Below are 15874 nucleotides of genomic sequence, written 5' to 3' on the forward strand. Positions count from 1 at the left end.
ACAAGCCTCCCACCCCAGGCTCCAGGTGCACTTTAGCCTAGGGGCAGGGAAGATCTTAAAAATTTATATTCCCATTACAGAGCTTCACAGGATGGTCAAGCATCCATGATTTAGAGGGGACTCCCAAATCAATGACCTCACAAACCTATGTGAGTATGTGACGGTAAGCAAGAGAAGGAAAATGAAATTACTAATCATTGCTAAAGAAGTAAGTCTGCTGACACCAGTAGAAAGACTTGTCAGTGGGATCAGAAAGACCTCCTGAAGAAGTGCTTCACCACAGAGCACTGACTCTAGAATTAGAAGAGCCTACATCAATGCTCCACAAGCTGCTCAACTGGGCACACCCTCTGAACCACTGACACCACTTCTGGGCCTACCTGGGTCTCAAAGCAATCAGGAAAAAGAGTAAGACAAAAAAGAAAGAATCGAATGTTTCCAAGAAGTTCCAAGACTTCCAGTTTCGTAGGGGATTCTTGGGGGAAGGGAATAGGTTAAAACTTGTGATTTCATCAGTGTAGGTCACTCCTAGTACAGAAGTTCTGCCTCCTGAGAACTTACCTCATCTGTCATTTATAGTCTCAAAGAGGTGCCTGGGAAATAGAGAGGTTAAATGACTGCACAGTCACCAAGAATGTCAGAGGCTGGACCTGAAGTAGGGTCCGACTGATTCCAAGGCTCATCTTGTACATACCCGGTTGAGAACACTTGGGTGAGCAAGGGAGGAGAGAAGCAATTAATGCTTTCTACCACAGAATCCCTAGACAATACCCAGATAGACAACATTCAAAAAAGAGAAACAGGGAGGGGAGCCAAGATGTCAGCACACAGGCAGCAGCCCAGCTGAGCTCTCCCAACATCTCCCTCCAAACAATTCTGGAGCAGCAGAATCAACAAAAGGTTACAGTGAGGGGCGGCCAGGTAGCACAGCGAGTAAGAGCACCGGCTCCAGTGTTGAGAAGACCTGGAGATCGAATCCCGGGCTCAGACACTTAGCACCCACCCAGAAACACCTGGCCCTGTAACCTTGAGCAAGTTACTTAACCCCGATTGCTTAATAAAAAAAAAGGTTACAGTGAAATATTTCTCCAGCATAAGACAACCAAGGAGGTCAACAGGAGAAGCATGTGATGGGAGAGGGGGCAGACTCTGGAGGTGCGGCAGCACCTTTGGGAGCTCTCAGCCTAGAGGTATTAAGAGGGTCAGAGAGAGATTTACAGGGGACTCTGCTGGCACTGTGTGCGGCTAGTGCTGACTGACAACTCTACTGCCAATATACAGTTCTGGGTCAAAGTTTGTAAAGGAAATGGAAATTTGAAGATCTTCCCTGCTCCTTAATCGACCTAGGAGAGTTTGAAGACCTTCCCTGCTTTGAAAGTAAACTCTGGGGCGGCTAGGTGGTGCAGTGAATAGTACCAGCCCTGGGGTCAGGAGGACCTGAGTTCAAATCTGACCTCGGACATTTAACACAAAACTAGCCGTGAGACCTTGGGCAAGTCACTTAACACCAACTGCTCCTCCAAAAAAGGAAAAAAAAAAAAAAAAGAAAGTAAACTCTGCCCCCTAATAGGCTGAATGTAATCACATGGAGCCTGTGATGGAGGGAATTTACTAATGGGTGGAGCAGAGCCCACAGGAAGCTTCCCTGCTTTGAAGATAAACTCTGCCCCCTAACAGGCTAATATAGTCACATGGAGCCTGTGGTGGGAGGAGTTTGCTGAAGGGAAGCAAGCCCACAGGAAGCTGGGAGTCAGAGCTAGTGAGACAGAGGGAGAGAGGAGCTCACATGAGGAGTCAGGCTCAGGCGTAGCTATTGATCTTATACTGATTTGTGGGAAGGCTAAAGGATGGTGTGGCTCTCTGTGTTATTATGGTTTATTAGTTGTTTTGCTGCTTTGATGGAATCGGCTTACTGGTTTTGGGCTTCGGTTTTCCAGTATCTAAATAAATGTTTCAGTTCTCTCCTCTATATGGAGAATTTGTTATATTTTGCAATCAAATGTCATGCAGTATTTATAGTGACAGTCTTTATCATGATTGTGGGCACTGTAAATATTGCACTGGCACTACAAAGTTGCAGGGTGAAGAGGAGCACTTGTGATTGGTCACAAGAGAGCAGGGGGCCTGGTCACATTTCCAAAGCAAAAAGAGCGTTATCACTTGTGATCTCAGGAAAGCAGACCTGGTCACAGTTCCAGGGCCAAGAGAGGGGCTAACCACTTGCTGCAGGGGAGCAACAGGCCCTTCCTGGGTAAAGACCAGATTCCATACTATGAGAGCACTAACCATATCTCTCCCCAGATCACACCACACTGGAAGCAGCTAGGAACACTTACTACTTACAACCCATTCCATTTTTTAAAATAAGTTTTAATTGTTAGAAAAGTCTTTTTCACAGTAAATCAAAAATCTTCCTCTCTGTAATTTTCATCTAGTGGTCCTAGTTCTATCCTCTGGAAATATACAGAATATTAATCTAATCCTCTTACAGACAAGAGAACTGCAGTGTTTGAGCCTGTCATCATGTTCCTGTCCAAGTGCTTTCTTCTCCAATCTAAACAGCACAAATTCCTTCAAAGAATGCTCCTGCAACAGGAAGCTCTAGCAAAGTGCTGGAGTCAAGAGTTCAAATGTGAGTTGACATTTGCTAGTTCTATGATTATAGGTAAATTACTTAACTTTATTGAACCTGCCTCAGGTTCCTCAATTGGAAAATGTAGATAATACAACTTGAAATACTTCACAGAGTTGTGAAGAAAAGTGCTTTTCAAAGCTTGAAAATGCTTTTTCAAACCTTAAAGTGCTTATACAAATGAACTGTTTTAACAGTTTCAAATCTCTTCACTATTCTAGCTGCCTGCCTCTGAGTAGGGTCAAATATCTACATATGAATATAATGGCAGACTACTATGCTGTAGTCAGATAAAAATGAGATGAAATGAGATAATACTAATTTTATTTTATAAAAGCACTTAGCACAGTACAGAGTAGGTATTTAATGTTTGTTCCCTTCCCCTCCCCCCACCTCAAAAAGATAAATATAATGAAAACAGAGAAGCAGGAAAAGAATTATATGAACTCAAAGTAAAAAGAACCAGGAAAATACTAGATATGACTACAGAACTGTAAATGAACAACAAAATCAATGTCTGTGAAACTGAACTGACAAGCTTGCTCTAAAGAATGCCTCTCCCTGGGGCTGCAAGGAAACAGGAACGCTAAGGGAATGCTGATGGTGCTGTGAGCTCGTCCTACCATTCTGGAAAGCAATGTGGAACTATGCACTAAACTGTATACCCCTTTGACCCAGCAATATTACTCCTCAGGCCAATACCCCAAAGAAATAAAAGAAAGAGGGAAAGGTCCTATAGTCACAAAAATATGTATAGAAGTTCTTTTTTTTAAAAAATAGCAATGAACTGCAAACTATGGAAACTGCCCATCTACTGGAGAAAGGCTAAACAAATTGTGAAAGGAGCAGATCTATGAGAACAATTTATATGGTAACAACATTGTAATACAGACAACAGTGAAAGGCAAAGCATTTGAGGGTTTGCAAAGTATTTTTTGATCAATGACTAAACAAGATTCCAGAGGGTAATGAAGGATGACATCATTTCCTGATAGGGATGATAGACTCAGGATATAGAATGAGACATACATTTTCAGACTATACAGCCAATGTGGAGATTTATTTTGCATGACTACATCTCCTTGTTAAAAGGTCTTTGTTCCTCTTCTTTCTAATGGGAGAACAAAGGGGATAAGATAATGGGAAGGAGAAATGGAAAGGGAAAAGGAACTTTAGGCAATTTTTTGAAAGAAAATAATGGAAGGTCAAAAAGGTCAAACAGAACATATTTGAAAGCTGTAGGATGATATTATATACTTAAATTTTTTAGTAGTCTATTTTTCTAAGCACATTTGTTTTATATGCATTTATAATCTATCCTTTGCACTGTGTCCCACCCCAACAACAATCAAAAAAAACCACCTCACCATAAAAAAGCATATTCTAGCAAAACAAATGCCCACCTTGGTCATTCCCCAAAATGTTTCTCTTTGTATTGAAGTTCCTCAGTCAATAAACATTCATTAAGCCAGGCACCCAGCTAACTGCTGGGGATACAAAGAGAGTTAAAAGACAGTCCCCTGCTGTCAAGGAGCTTACCTCTATGGAAGGAGGAAAAGGGATGTGTTTCATATTAAGTCATGGGGACTCTGGGTTTATCATTTTATTAATTAGATTTCTAAAGTCTTTCAAAGTTGTCTTTCCCCACAGTTCTGTTATTATTGCATAAACTGTTCTCTGAGTTCTACTCACTTCACTCTTCATCAATTCAGTGGTCTCCCCAGTCTCCTCTAAAACGATCTATTTCATCATTTCATATGGCACAATAATATTCTATTACATTCACATACTACGATTTGTTTAACCATTCTCCAAGAGAAGGACACTCCATTAGTTTCCAATTTTTGTCCACTATGAAAAGAGCTGCTATAAATATATATATATAAATTTTCTTCCTGCTTCTTTGATCTCTTTGGAGGATAGGCCTAAGTCACAGAGTATGCATGCAATGTTTAGTGACTTTGGGGGCATACTTGTAGTCTGTCCAGAAAAGCTGGACTAGTTCACAGCTCCACTAACAGTGCATTAGTGCTCCTGTATTTCTATTGCCCCACCAACATTTGTCATCTTTGCCAGTCTGACCGGTATGAAGAATCTAAAAGTTACCTTAATTTGCACTTCTCTAATTACTAATGATTTAGAATATTTAAATATAATTAAATAAATTATATTTAATAATAAAATAATAATTATAAATTTTATATGTATAAATATATAAATAATTATAAAATAAAAATAAATTATATTTCCTTCCTTTCTTTGGAGAGGGTGTGGAATCAGTGTGGAATTCTACATATAACAGCCTGATTAATTATTTCTTTAGTTTTGCTTAACCTCTTCCCCTTTTAAAATTTATAAGGAATTGTTCTCTGGGGCGGGCAGGGAAGAGGGATACTGGGAAATGCAGGTAATATAATACAGAAAGGAAATATAATTTTTTGAAATGTAGTGTTCAGAATTTAACACAGTGCTAAATATAGTTTTTTACCAGAGCAGGATTCAATGAGATTATTTTTTTCTCTTACTTTGGATATCATGCCTAAAATCATACCAACTTTACATGAGTTCCTACTAAAGTAGGAGTTTAGCTATGTCTTGGAGGATGAGTTTGAGTTACAAAGGCTTTCAACTTGTATTATAACTATATGAAAGGCTCCAGGCAAGCAAACCTTTTTTCCCCTTAGAAGTTTTTAAGCCTAAAAGATTAAAAAAAGAATTCACTATGTCAGCTCTTAAGCTTAAAGATCAACATTTTCCTGTATATTCTTACCAATTCACTAGTTCACTAGTGGGTTTTTTTTAAGGGGGGATGCATTCCTCTATGGGTAAGTGGTCAAAGGATATAAAGAGGAAGTTCTCAAATGAAGAAACACATGCTATCAAGGATCTTTATTTAAAAAATGGTACAGGTCACTAATGAGAGAAATGTAAATCAAAAATAAAGTCATTTGTTATTAACTGTTAAAGGTTTTATTTCTCTAAGTAAAAAACAACAACACTGTATGTGATGGGCATTCATTTTTTTGGTGAACCTTTTCCATGTCTTGAGAAGTTTAAGACTGCTATTGACTACTGAATTCACAATTAAAAAAAGAAAAGAACAGACAGTAGCTTATTCCTGCCTTTCCTATTAAAAAACCATAATACTGAGGGCTAATTTGCAGTCTTAAGAATGAAAGTACACACCAAGATCTCTTCTATTCCCTGCTTATTCTCATACCGGATGATGAAATACTAAGACATATGAACCAAAACTGCTTGTATGTTTAAGACTTAAATGTTTTCTTTAATTCCTATTTAAAGGCAAGGCAAGGTTTTTTTCTAGATAAAACAGTTCTTCAGTGCATACAATGAGCAATAACAAGTAAAAGTGCCATATTATAAGTATAGTTATCAAATCTTCAGCACCTACCCTATTCTATTAATACATCCAATACTACTAAGCCCAAATAACAACAGGGCATGGAGACTATAGTTTTAATTTTTCTTTGAAGAAAAGTCACTAGAGACTAAGTGATTTTTTTCATTCATGTCACATATGCAATCATAATGTAGCTGTCTTCTGGCTAGCTAAACTCCCTCTCCATCAGTATTTAGTGGTCCATCACTTAAAGGTTTCCCTAACACTCTAGAATTTCTCACCTCCTTAATCTCCCACAATACCAACCCCTAACTTAAGTCACCCTTTCTTCCTCTTATTCTCAAATCAAAGAACAAAAGACGATCAGAGAATCATTTAATTCAAGTATTAAGCACATACCATTCCCAACCTTTTCCCCTTCAGCATGCTTCCTTATTCATTTCCTTTCCTCCTGTATCCTCCTCCCACCTTTTGTCTAGAACCTCTTCCCTCTCCATATGCTTTCCTCACACACTTATCCTCCTTACAGCCTCTACCTTAAATTTTTCAATCCTGATTAGTTTCCTCCCCTATTCTATACTCTTATCTGTTTTCATGGTCAAAATTCTCTAAAGTGTTTCTACTTCTCAGCCATTCACTCTTTCTTAGAACACTACTATCAGGTTTTTGCCCTACTTATTAACACTGTACTTTTGAAGGTCACCAATGACCTACTAAATTAGATGGCCTTTTCTCACAGTTAATCTTTCCCCTTCCAGAAATATCTTCTGAGTTCTACAAATGACACTTTTTTCATTCTCTTCCCGTGACCAGGTTCTGTCACTAGTTCCTCTTATCTCCCTAAATGTGAACTTTGCCTTGGGTTCAGTTATTTTTGCTTTTCCCTCTCATCCTGTAGCCTGTAATAAGGGACTCTCCAGTCTATATCTCCAACCCTGACTTCTCCAACCACATCCAGGCTTCATCCTGAACATCTTATTACCCCACCAATATGAGGTCTAAAAATGAAACAACAATCTTTACCAAGATTTCTTATTTTCTTATTTCTAAAACTACCACTTTCCAGAACTACTGAAAAGCTCGAAATCCCTAATCTCTAACTCTCTTTCTCTCTCACATTCATTCAGTCACTAAGTCCTATCAGTTCTTTCTCCACATTTTCTCTTGTTCTGGTCCACTCAAAATGCTACCACCCTTGTCCAGGCCACTGTCACCTTATACCCAAGTTAATACAAAGGCTCCTAAATCAGGAGTTCTCAAACTGGGGCTTCTGAATCCCACAGGAAAACACAAATATGTTTCAGGGGTTTCAAGAACTTGGATGAGAAAAAAAATGTACATCTTCATTTGAGAATAAAAATAGCTAGCATTTAGATAGCACTTACTATGCCAGACACTATGGTAAGTGCTTTACAATTATTCTTTCATCTGGTCCTCACAATAACCCTGGGAAATAGGTACTATTATTGTCCTCATGTTACAAACTGAGGCAGACATATTAAGTAACTTGCCCAGGATCACACAACTACTAAATCTGAGGTGTTCATCCACTACCTAACACCTAACTACTCCCAACTTATTTCAGCATAATTGACTTCCTTCATTAATACTATATAACTTATTTTGTTCATTTAAAAACATTATTCTGAGTCTACAGGCTTCACCAGGCTGCTCAAGAGACTCCTGACACCAAAAAGATCCAGGAGACCTCACTGATCTCCCTGCCTCTTGTCTCTCCCCCTCTAGCCCATGTTTTGCCCAGCAGCTGCCAGGTTCATCTTTTCTAAAGCATAACCCTGCTCATGTCACTATTCTGCTCAAAAGCATTCAATGGTTTACCAGTGACAAAATCATCTTTTCTATACATAGATCTGGTCATATTACTCTCTCCAGCTAGGTTGTGGCTCCCTGCTGCCTTGGAGTAAGGTCTGCACTACTCTGCTTGGCATTCAGGTTTTCCAAAACCTGGAACCACCATGTCCTTTATGTGCTTTCTACTTTAGACAACAGGACTATGCCCTGTCCTTACACACTACCCCATTCTCCCCTACACCCCCAACACCCCATACACACTGTACTCTCATGTGTTTCTTTAAGCTTATCCAGTGCCTGAAAAGCTTTTCCTTTCCTCTCTTTAGTTTTAAGGAATGGGAAGGCATTTAACAGGCAAAGTCAAACATGACCTTCTCCAGAAAACTTTCTCACTCATAGTGGGTGATAGATAACCTTTCCCTTCTGAACTCACAGAGCACTGTTTTCTCTAATACACTTACTACATAATATTGTGTGTTTTGGCTACTATGATAGCTTCTTATCTAGACTATAACTTCTGGAGGGCACAGACTGAGTTATCTAAACGTTATACCTTTCACAGAGTCTAGCAAAATGTTCTGCAAGAGTAAACATTTAATAACTACTGTTCAATATTATGAACAAACAACTTTGAAAGCCTTAGGAATTCTGATCAACACAATGACCAACCACAAATCTAGAAGACTCAAAATGGAAACGTTACCCCATCTCTTGATAAAGAAATAAAAGATGGATTGTGCCTTTTTTTTTTTACATAGCCAATGCATACCAATTTGTTTCACTTGATCATACATAATATTTGTAAGAGGGGTTCTGTTTTTCTTTTTCAATTGATGGAAAGGGAAAAAATGCAGATCTGAAAATAAAACTTCCACTTAATAAAATGATTGCTGTTAGTAAAGCCCAAATATTTAGTCTGGTGCCCAAAATATCATCCTAGGTTTATTTTCGACTGCACTCCTTCACCCCATACCCCACCAACCCTCTATTTCATCTTACTGCTCTGCCTCATCTAAGCTCCACCAAGAAAGATGCAAGATGCCCCTTGATTTGTCTTTTCCTTTCCTTCCTCCTTTAGTGTATGGTGTCTTCCCATTAAATTGTAAACTCCTTGAAGGCAGTGACTATCCCCAACGTTTAGCATAGTGCCTGACACATAGTATTGAATACGTGTTTACTGGAGGGGATTGGATCTAGACAGGTCTATTTATCACTGTTGTTGTTTGTCGTTTGTTCTTGAAGAGGACCATGACATCTAGAAGGTGATGCCATGACGTAGATTTAAACGAGGGAAGGCTGTGCAAGGTCACTAGCCTCACTTTCTCCTCTGGAGCCATCTGAGTCTAGTAGCAAGCTATAGATCAGGATGACAGGAGATGGTCCCAACAGGTCAATTTATTACTGTAGTGGCAACCACACTGGCATACCCAAGATGGCTGCTAGCACAGGTTCTTGGATTTGCTTTACTAGGAAGGACAGTTGCTCAAAGAGTCAACATTCTTTTTAATTACATTCATTAGTTTGGGGAAAAGTTAGCACTCTAAACTTCAGAGAAAATCCAAACAAAGAAAATACAAGCAGAGAAATAAAGACCAACAGACAGGGCTTCTGTCTGAGAAATTAGCACAGATCAACAGGCAGATCCAATTGTCTGACCTTACCAGTTACCCAAGAGTCTCATCTGGTCAAATAACAAAAACACTCTTCCAGTAAGTGAGCCCCAAAGCAAAATGCTAACCCCAGAGTATATATACCCTTCTTCAAGGTCAGAAGGCATCACAACCCTAATGACCCACTACCTTAATTACAAAAGGCATGGGCCATGGGGAAAACAAGCCTCGACTAATCAAGCTTCCCTTAATGGGCTCCAAGCAAGACCTATTAATGCGTAGGAAGATCTTATATCCCACTAACATTATAATTATCTATGAAAAGGTCAGATTTTCTTGCCAATACACCTTTGATCATTTTCTCCTTTACCCTGTTTAATCCAAATTCTAACTATTCTCCAAAACTGAATACCAAGTCCTTCCTCTATGAAGTCTTCATAAATCATAGCACTTCACAATCAACTCTTCCTCTTGAGGCTAGGTTGGGGGTACTTCTGTCAGTATGGAAGAGTAAGGTATTATAAGGGAACCAGGCTCCTCATATTTGGGAATGGTAGAGGGAGACACACAGAAGGGAAGAAAAGTAGGTAAAAAGCACAAAGAATGAAAATTTACCCCGAAATGAAACGAACAAAGAGCACCAACACAATGTCAATACAGAACTACAGAGCAACTGAAGCAAAGCAAATGAGAAAAGAAATAATGCAAGCATCTCAGGAAATGTTCTCAAATAGATTAACTATTTAACAAATTTTAATCAGGAATGAATATTAAGAGGCTTTTTCACTTATGTCTTTGTATATCCCCAGAGCCTAACATAGTGCCTGGCACCTAGTAGGTGCTTAATAAATACTTGCTGATTGATTTTACTGCCTAGAAGGCAAAGCCTAGGTAAAGTAAGTATTCAAGTAAGACTCACTGATTGATGATGTCTGAGGAAGTGCTCCAGGCTTCATTACTATAACAGGGAATGAACTCAGCATTTCCTGCAGAACAAGCCTAAAGGAGCAATCAATCAACAAGCAGTTATTAAGCTTAAGTGCCAGATGCTGTGTTAGGCACTAGGGATACAAAGAGAACAGTGAAACATCACTTCGATCCCAAAATCTGATGGAGAGAGTTACTTACATGGATGTAATCCATCTGGCCCAAGAGAACCAGACAAAACCAATAGGAGAATAATCAAAGAGGAACTTCCTATCTGGCAAGAAATAGTACTTATCCACAAAAGACTTATCAATGTAATACACTGTCCTGGCCTTGTGAACCCCATTACTACTCTGGACTCCCAATAAGTGAGGATGAACAGAAAACAGCCCAAATACTATGTCCTCATCAACAAATTTTTGCTTTTTGGAGTCACATTCAAATCACTTACAACCTGGACTAAAATCACTTAGATCAAAAAGTGGTTCCAAATGAAACAACAGGTTGTTATGTGGTTAAACATAATCACTTCACAACAATTCTCTCTTCCAAATCTTAAGAATCCAGTTTCTTGGGGCTGCCAGGTGGCAGAGTGAGTAAGAGCACTGGCCCAGGAGTCGGGAGACCTGGGATCAGTTCCAGCCTCAGATACTTGGCACCCACACAAAATATCTGGCGGTGTTACCTTGATCAAGTTACTTAACCCCAATTGCTTTAAAAAAAAAAAAAGAATCCAGTTTCTTCTAAAAGTTTATTCTCATTATTCGGGGTCTTTTTCCACTAACAGAACAGAAGCCTGGATGGACTAAAAAAAGGAAATTTAACAGAGTCCCAACAATATTGTTTTCTCAAAACAATTACATTCCCTCAACCATTTCCCCAATAGAATGTGACTTCAATGAAGTAAGTACCAGGAAACTGACCAAGATGGTAAACAATAAAGGGGAGCCCACTCTAGTCCAGCCACTGATCATCTCATACTTGCACTCTTATAACCTCCTAACTGGTCTCTCTGCCTATCTCAAACAAATCATCCCTCCTCCACTTATTCTGCACACATCATTAAATCTTATCACTCTTAAAAAACTTCAATGGCTCCCTAACATGTGTAGTGGATGGAGTCAAAAAGACCTGTCTGGGTTCAAATTCTGCATCAAATACTTACTAAATATGACATTGCTGTGGAGAGTCATTTCATTTTATAGATGAGGAAACTGAGGCAAACAGGGTTAATTGATTTGTTCAGGGTCACATGGCTAGTAAGAGTCTTGAGACCAAAAATGAACTCAGGTCTTCCTGATTGCAGATTCAGAACTACCACTATGACTTTGGGCAAGTTGCCTAACCTCTGTAGTCTATAGCTACGTACTTCTTCTGTAACAGGAAGGGATTGGATCTCTTAAGGCTCCTTTTAGCTCTAAATCTATGCTCTTACACATAGAATGCAATTTAAACACCTTTGTATCACAATTCAGTATCTTCCACAATTCTGGTCCCATCCTATTCTACCCAACCTCATATATTACCACTACCCTGACAAGTTAGTCCCCTCAATTTACCTCAGATATGCCATATTCACTCAAGTTTCCATTTTGCTGGTCCCACCTTCCCTACATAGACAGCTTTAAAGCCCCAACTCTCCTCTCTGCCCATAGAAAATCTATTCCTCCTTCAAATCCTTCAAAATCTCTACTTAGCCTTAGCTGATGCTCTCACCTTCCTCTGAACTGAATGCAGACAACACTCATTTCCAAAGCTCATCATGTTGCCTTGAATTTTTACTTTTACTATCTTATATATGAGGCAATATGGTTTAACAGACAGAAAGCTTTCGTCAAAGCCAGAAGATCTGAATTCAAGTATCTCCACTGGCACATACTGGCTATGTGACTTCAACAAGGCTCATAACTTCTCAGTGCCTCTAAGACTTCAAGTTAGTCAGAACAAAAAACATTTCATGTATATCTGTCTCATGAACAAAACTGTAAACTTCCTTCAGAGCAAAGTCAGTGCTTAGTACATAACCTACTTCAATACAGCATTTCAAGGATCTTGTATTTTTAATTAATGTTGAGATATACTTCAATGTAAACTGCATCCTCTCTATGTCAGGGTAGATAGACAATATTGCGATGAGCTGCAGTGGCCAATTAAAATTCAACATTTAGATGGTTGCCTTCAAAGTTTAAGCTTCTCCAAACTTAGCTAGGATAGTTATCTGTTGCTAAACCATAAATACTCAAGGCTTTTCCCGCTTGGAAGTATCTCAAAAGTGCTTGAGCTCTGTGAACTGTCACCCGTGAAAGGCAACGGAGTAAGTCTAATAGGTGTCACATAGAGTCATGGAATCACAACACATTCTAACAAACAGGTTCTTCAAATACCAACCGATCTCAAACCAAAGAGAAATCTTCATTTGAGTATTGAGTCGAAATTGGTTTGTCCCTCAAACCACTCCATGCTCCAGTCAAACAGGTTTTCTTCCTGCATCAAGAACAAGAACAGCACTCTCTCCCTCTTGAGTCTGTTTACAGTCTCCTCAGTGGCTCAGTGTGATGTGGCTCTTCTCTCTTTGGGTAAACATCAACTTCTCCTTTCCAAAGCTTCCCACAAAGCACACATCATTCAGTCTAGGAAGCTTTCCCTGATACCCTCCAACATGGCTCTCAGAACTCTCTAAAGACACAATAGGCAATATTATGTAAATGATTTGTATTTGTGCCTTTTCCCTCTACTAGAGGTAAGCTCCCCCATTCCCTAGCCCAATACTCCACAAAGAGTAACTGATTCCTATTAACACTTATATCTCTTCATATATATACAAGACTAACAGAAGTGCAGTTCTTGAACAGAGCCAGCTCTCTCTTCACTCATCAGTGGCCAAGATAGCAAAGAAAACATCTAAATGTGCCTGAATAGCCAGTTTGCTTAATGGCTCCTCCTTTTGACCACTTCAAATGTATGGGTTTTAAAGAGTTTTTATAAACAATCAATTTTTGTGGCTGATGGGAAGAAATGACTAGTAGGTGTCAAGCTAGACTCAAAATATTTATTATCTAGGGTCATTATTTAAGGCGTGCAAAAAACCTAGCTCCTGTATAATAATAGTTTAACACTGTGAACTTGAGATGTTTTATGTACAGACCAACCATTCTTAAACATACTTCAGTTACAGAAAAGGTAATTAAGCAAAATATTACTAGTTTCTTATACAGATCACTAAACACTTTGGTTGCCAATAAAAGCTGTCTAAACTGGAAAAAAAAAAACTTTAAAGACTAGGAGAGTCAATCTCATGTCTAAAATCAGATCTTCATTTGTTCAACAAGCATGGGCTGTGAGCCCCCTAGAGTTACTGTGGGGTTTTGGGGGGTTTTTGTTTTTTGGTGTTTTAGACTTTTTTTGTATCCTCGGTGCTTAGCACAGGGCCTGGCACATGGAAGGTCCTTAATATATGCCTGCTAACTTTACTAACCACCTATGATGAGCACAGGGGTTTCAAAGATGAAAACCAAAATGGATTCTGAAAGCTTTCCTGGTTCTCCTTAACCTCGGCCCCTTCTCTCTGGGTCTGTAATCATGCATGGCGGGCCACGTAGCTATTAGAGCTTAACAGGGCACCAAGACTCCGGGACCACCTCATACTTTGTTTGTACATAGGTGTTTGCACGTTGTCTCCCCAGTTTGAGCGCGAGCCACTTGAGCAGGGTCTGCCCTGCTTTTTGCTTTCCTTTGTATCCCAGCAAAGTGCCTGGCACAGAGCAAGTGCCTAATAAATGCCTTGGAGACGAGCTCCACGAACCAACCTCCCAATTGCAACACCGGGGGTCCCGGGGCTGCGAGGAAGTTTGGTGTCTGGAGGGGCTGGCACCGAGTCCAGCCTCTGCCGGTGCGGGGGGCTCGGGGCCTCAGCTGCCGCCCCCTCCGCACAAGGAGGGGAGCAGGGAGAGACCACCGCCGGTCCCACGTTTTCCGGAGGATCCGAGATAAGGATCTGTCTCGCCCTCGCCCGGGACGGGGGCTCGCTCCGTCCTCAGGCCCCCGACCCCCTACTGCTGGCTCGCCGTCGTACCCGCGGCCCTTTTAGCCCACAGCCCAGCTCCCCGGCGGCGCCGCGAGGACGTTTGTCGACTGACTGACAGATCCTCCCAACCGGCTTCTCCCAGTCCGCGGCTGCAGGCTCGTTCCCCACCCCTCCCGTCTCCAAGCTCAGAACCCGCCGAGCCGGGCGGCCGCCTTACCTTTCAGGGAGTCTCTGTGCGCCTGGTCCGGGGGGTCCCGCGGCCCCGCTGGGGCCGCCGCCACCTCCTCAGCCCGCTCCCCGACCCTGCCTTTCGCCATGGCCGCCGCCGCCGCCGCCGCCACAGGGGGGACCAGGGGAAGGCGCGGGCTCCCTCACAACGCCGAAGCCGGAGCCGTCTCCACGCACGCACAGCCTCTGCCGGGGCGGCCTGGGCTCACTTCCGCCTCTTAGCCTCCGCCGCCGCCACCGCCTCCTCCTCACCCGAAGCGACCCCTACCTTCGCAGGCCCCGTCCAGAGCGTCTCCTCCTGGCCCCGCCCCTGCGCTCCGCCCCTAAATCTCGCGAGCGCGCGCGAGCCCGCCCCCAAAAGCCGCCGCGAGCCGGGAGAGGTCGGCTTTAAAACCCCGCCCCCTCCTCTTTCGTCTTCCGTTGGCTGTGGGGCATGCGCACTTGTGGGCACGCCCGCTCTCGCCGCTGGGCCGAGAGGCTGCAAGGTGTAACCACTGAAGACGGTGACCTGGACTCTTCTGATTGGGGTGGAAGGAGTCGGAAGTTCTAGTCGTTTGTGTTAATTAATGCATATGAAGTTGGTTAGGACCTTTACATAAACCCGCTGAGTTTAAACCTGCAGAATTTCTCCAAGCTGCTGCTATCTAGTTACACTGTTTCCCCAGTGGGGAAACAAAATTACAATTCGGTTCAGTTCAGCGAGCATTTATCTGGTGGCAGCTTTGTGCTGATCTGTACTAAGCAGAAATCCTGACAAAGTGCCAGCCAAAGTAGTTACCAACCAACTACAATCGCGGAGGGCTTAAAGATAAAGTGAGCCACCCACCTCCAGACAGAGGAGATAGCCTCAAATTGCAGTATGAAATAGGCATTTTTAGGTAAGACTAGCGCGAGGTTTTTTTTTTTTGCTTGGTTATTCAAATTTGTTACAGAGTTCAGCTTTTCAATGAAGGAGAATCTGTGAGGAAGAAGTTGGATTAGCGATAGGGTCGCCCCCAAAAAGGAGAGGTGGAGGTGAGTTTGGAGAGCATGGCAGCCCGTGGGGTATGGGGGAAGTGGGGAAGGGTACAGCTTGTGCAAAGGCATTTGAGTGAAGTCCACAAGCATATGAGTGGGAAGATGAACTCTCAGGCCCCTTCTAGCTCTAAACCTAGGATCCTATGACTTTTGGGTAAAGGCTCACTGGCATATATTGTAACACTCAGGAGAACAATGAAACAGGTTGGACTTGATCTTGGGAGGACAGAGTGATCTGGGACAGGATGGAGGCAGGGAAAGCT

General features: G+C 41.6%; 1 protein-coding gene across 2 annotated transcripts in view; it reads right to left on the reverse strand.

Moving 5' to 3' along the window:
* Positions 1-14885, reverse strand: part of TMEM41B (transmembrane protein 41B) — a 40070-nt gene extending 25185 nt beyond the window's left edge. Inside the window, exon 1 of one of the 2 annotated variants that reach the window (XM_069091195.1) lies at positions 14584-14885. In XM_069091195.1, the coding sequence (XP_068947296.1) occupies positions 14584-14683 (100 nt within the window). In that variant the 5' untranslated portion in view covers positions 14684-14885. The remainder of the gene's footprint in view (positions 1-14583) is intronic. The other variant, XM_069091194.1, reaches the window with a different exon arrangement.
* Between the last annotated feature and the right edge of the window lie 989 nt (positions 14886-15874).

The sequence above is a fragment of the Petaurus breviceps genome, unplaced genomic scaffold (assembly GCF_028583685.1).
Source record: "Petaurus breviceps papuanus isolate PSGF00001 unplaced genomic scaffold, PetGlider_PUasm1.0 188, whole genome shotgun sequence".
Taxonomy (NCBI): Eukaryota; Metazoa; Chordata; class Mammalia; order Diprotodontia; family Petauridae; genus Petaurus; species Petaurus breviceps.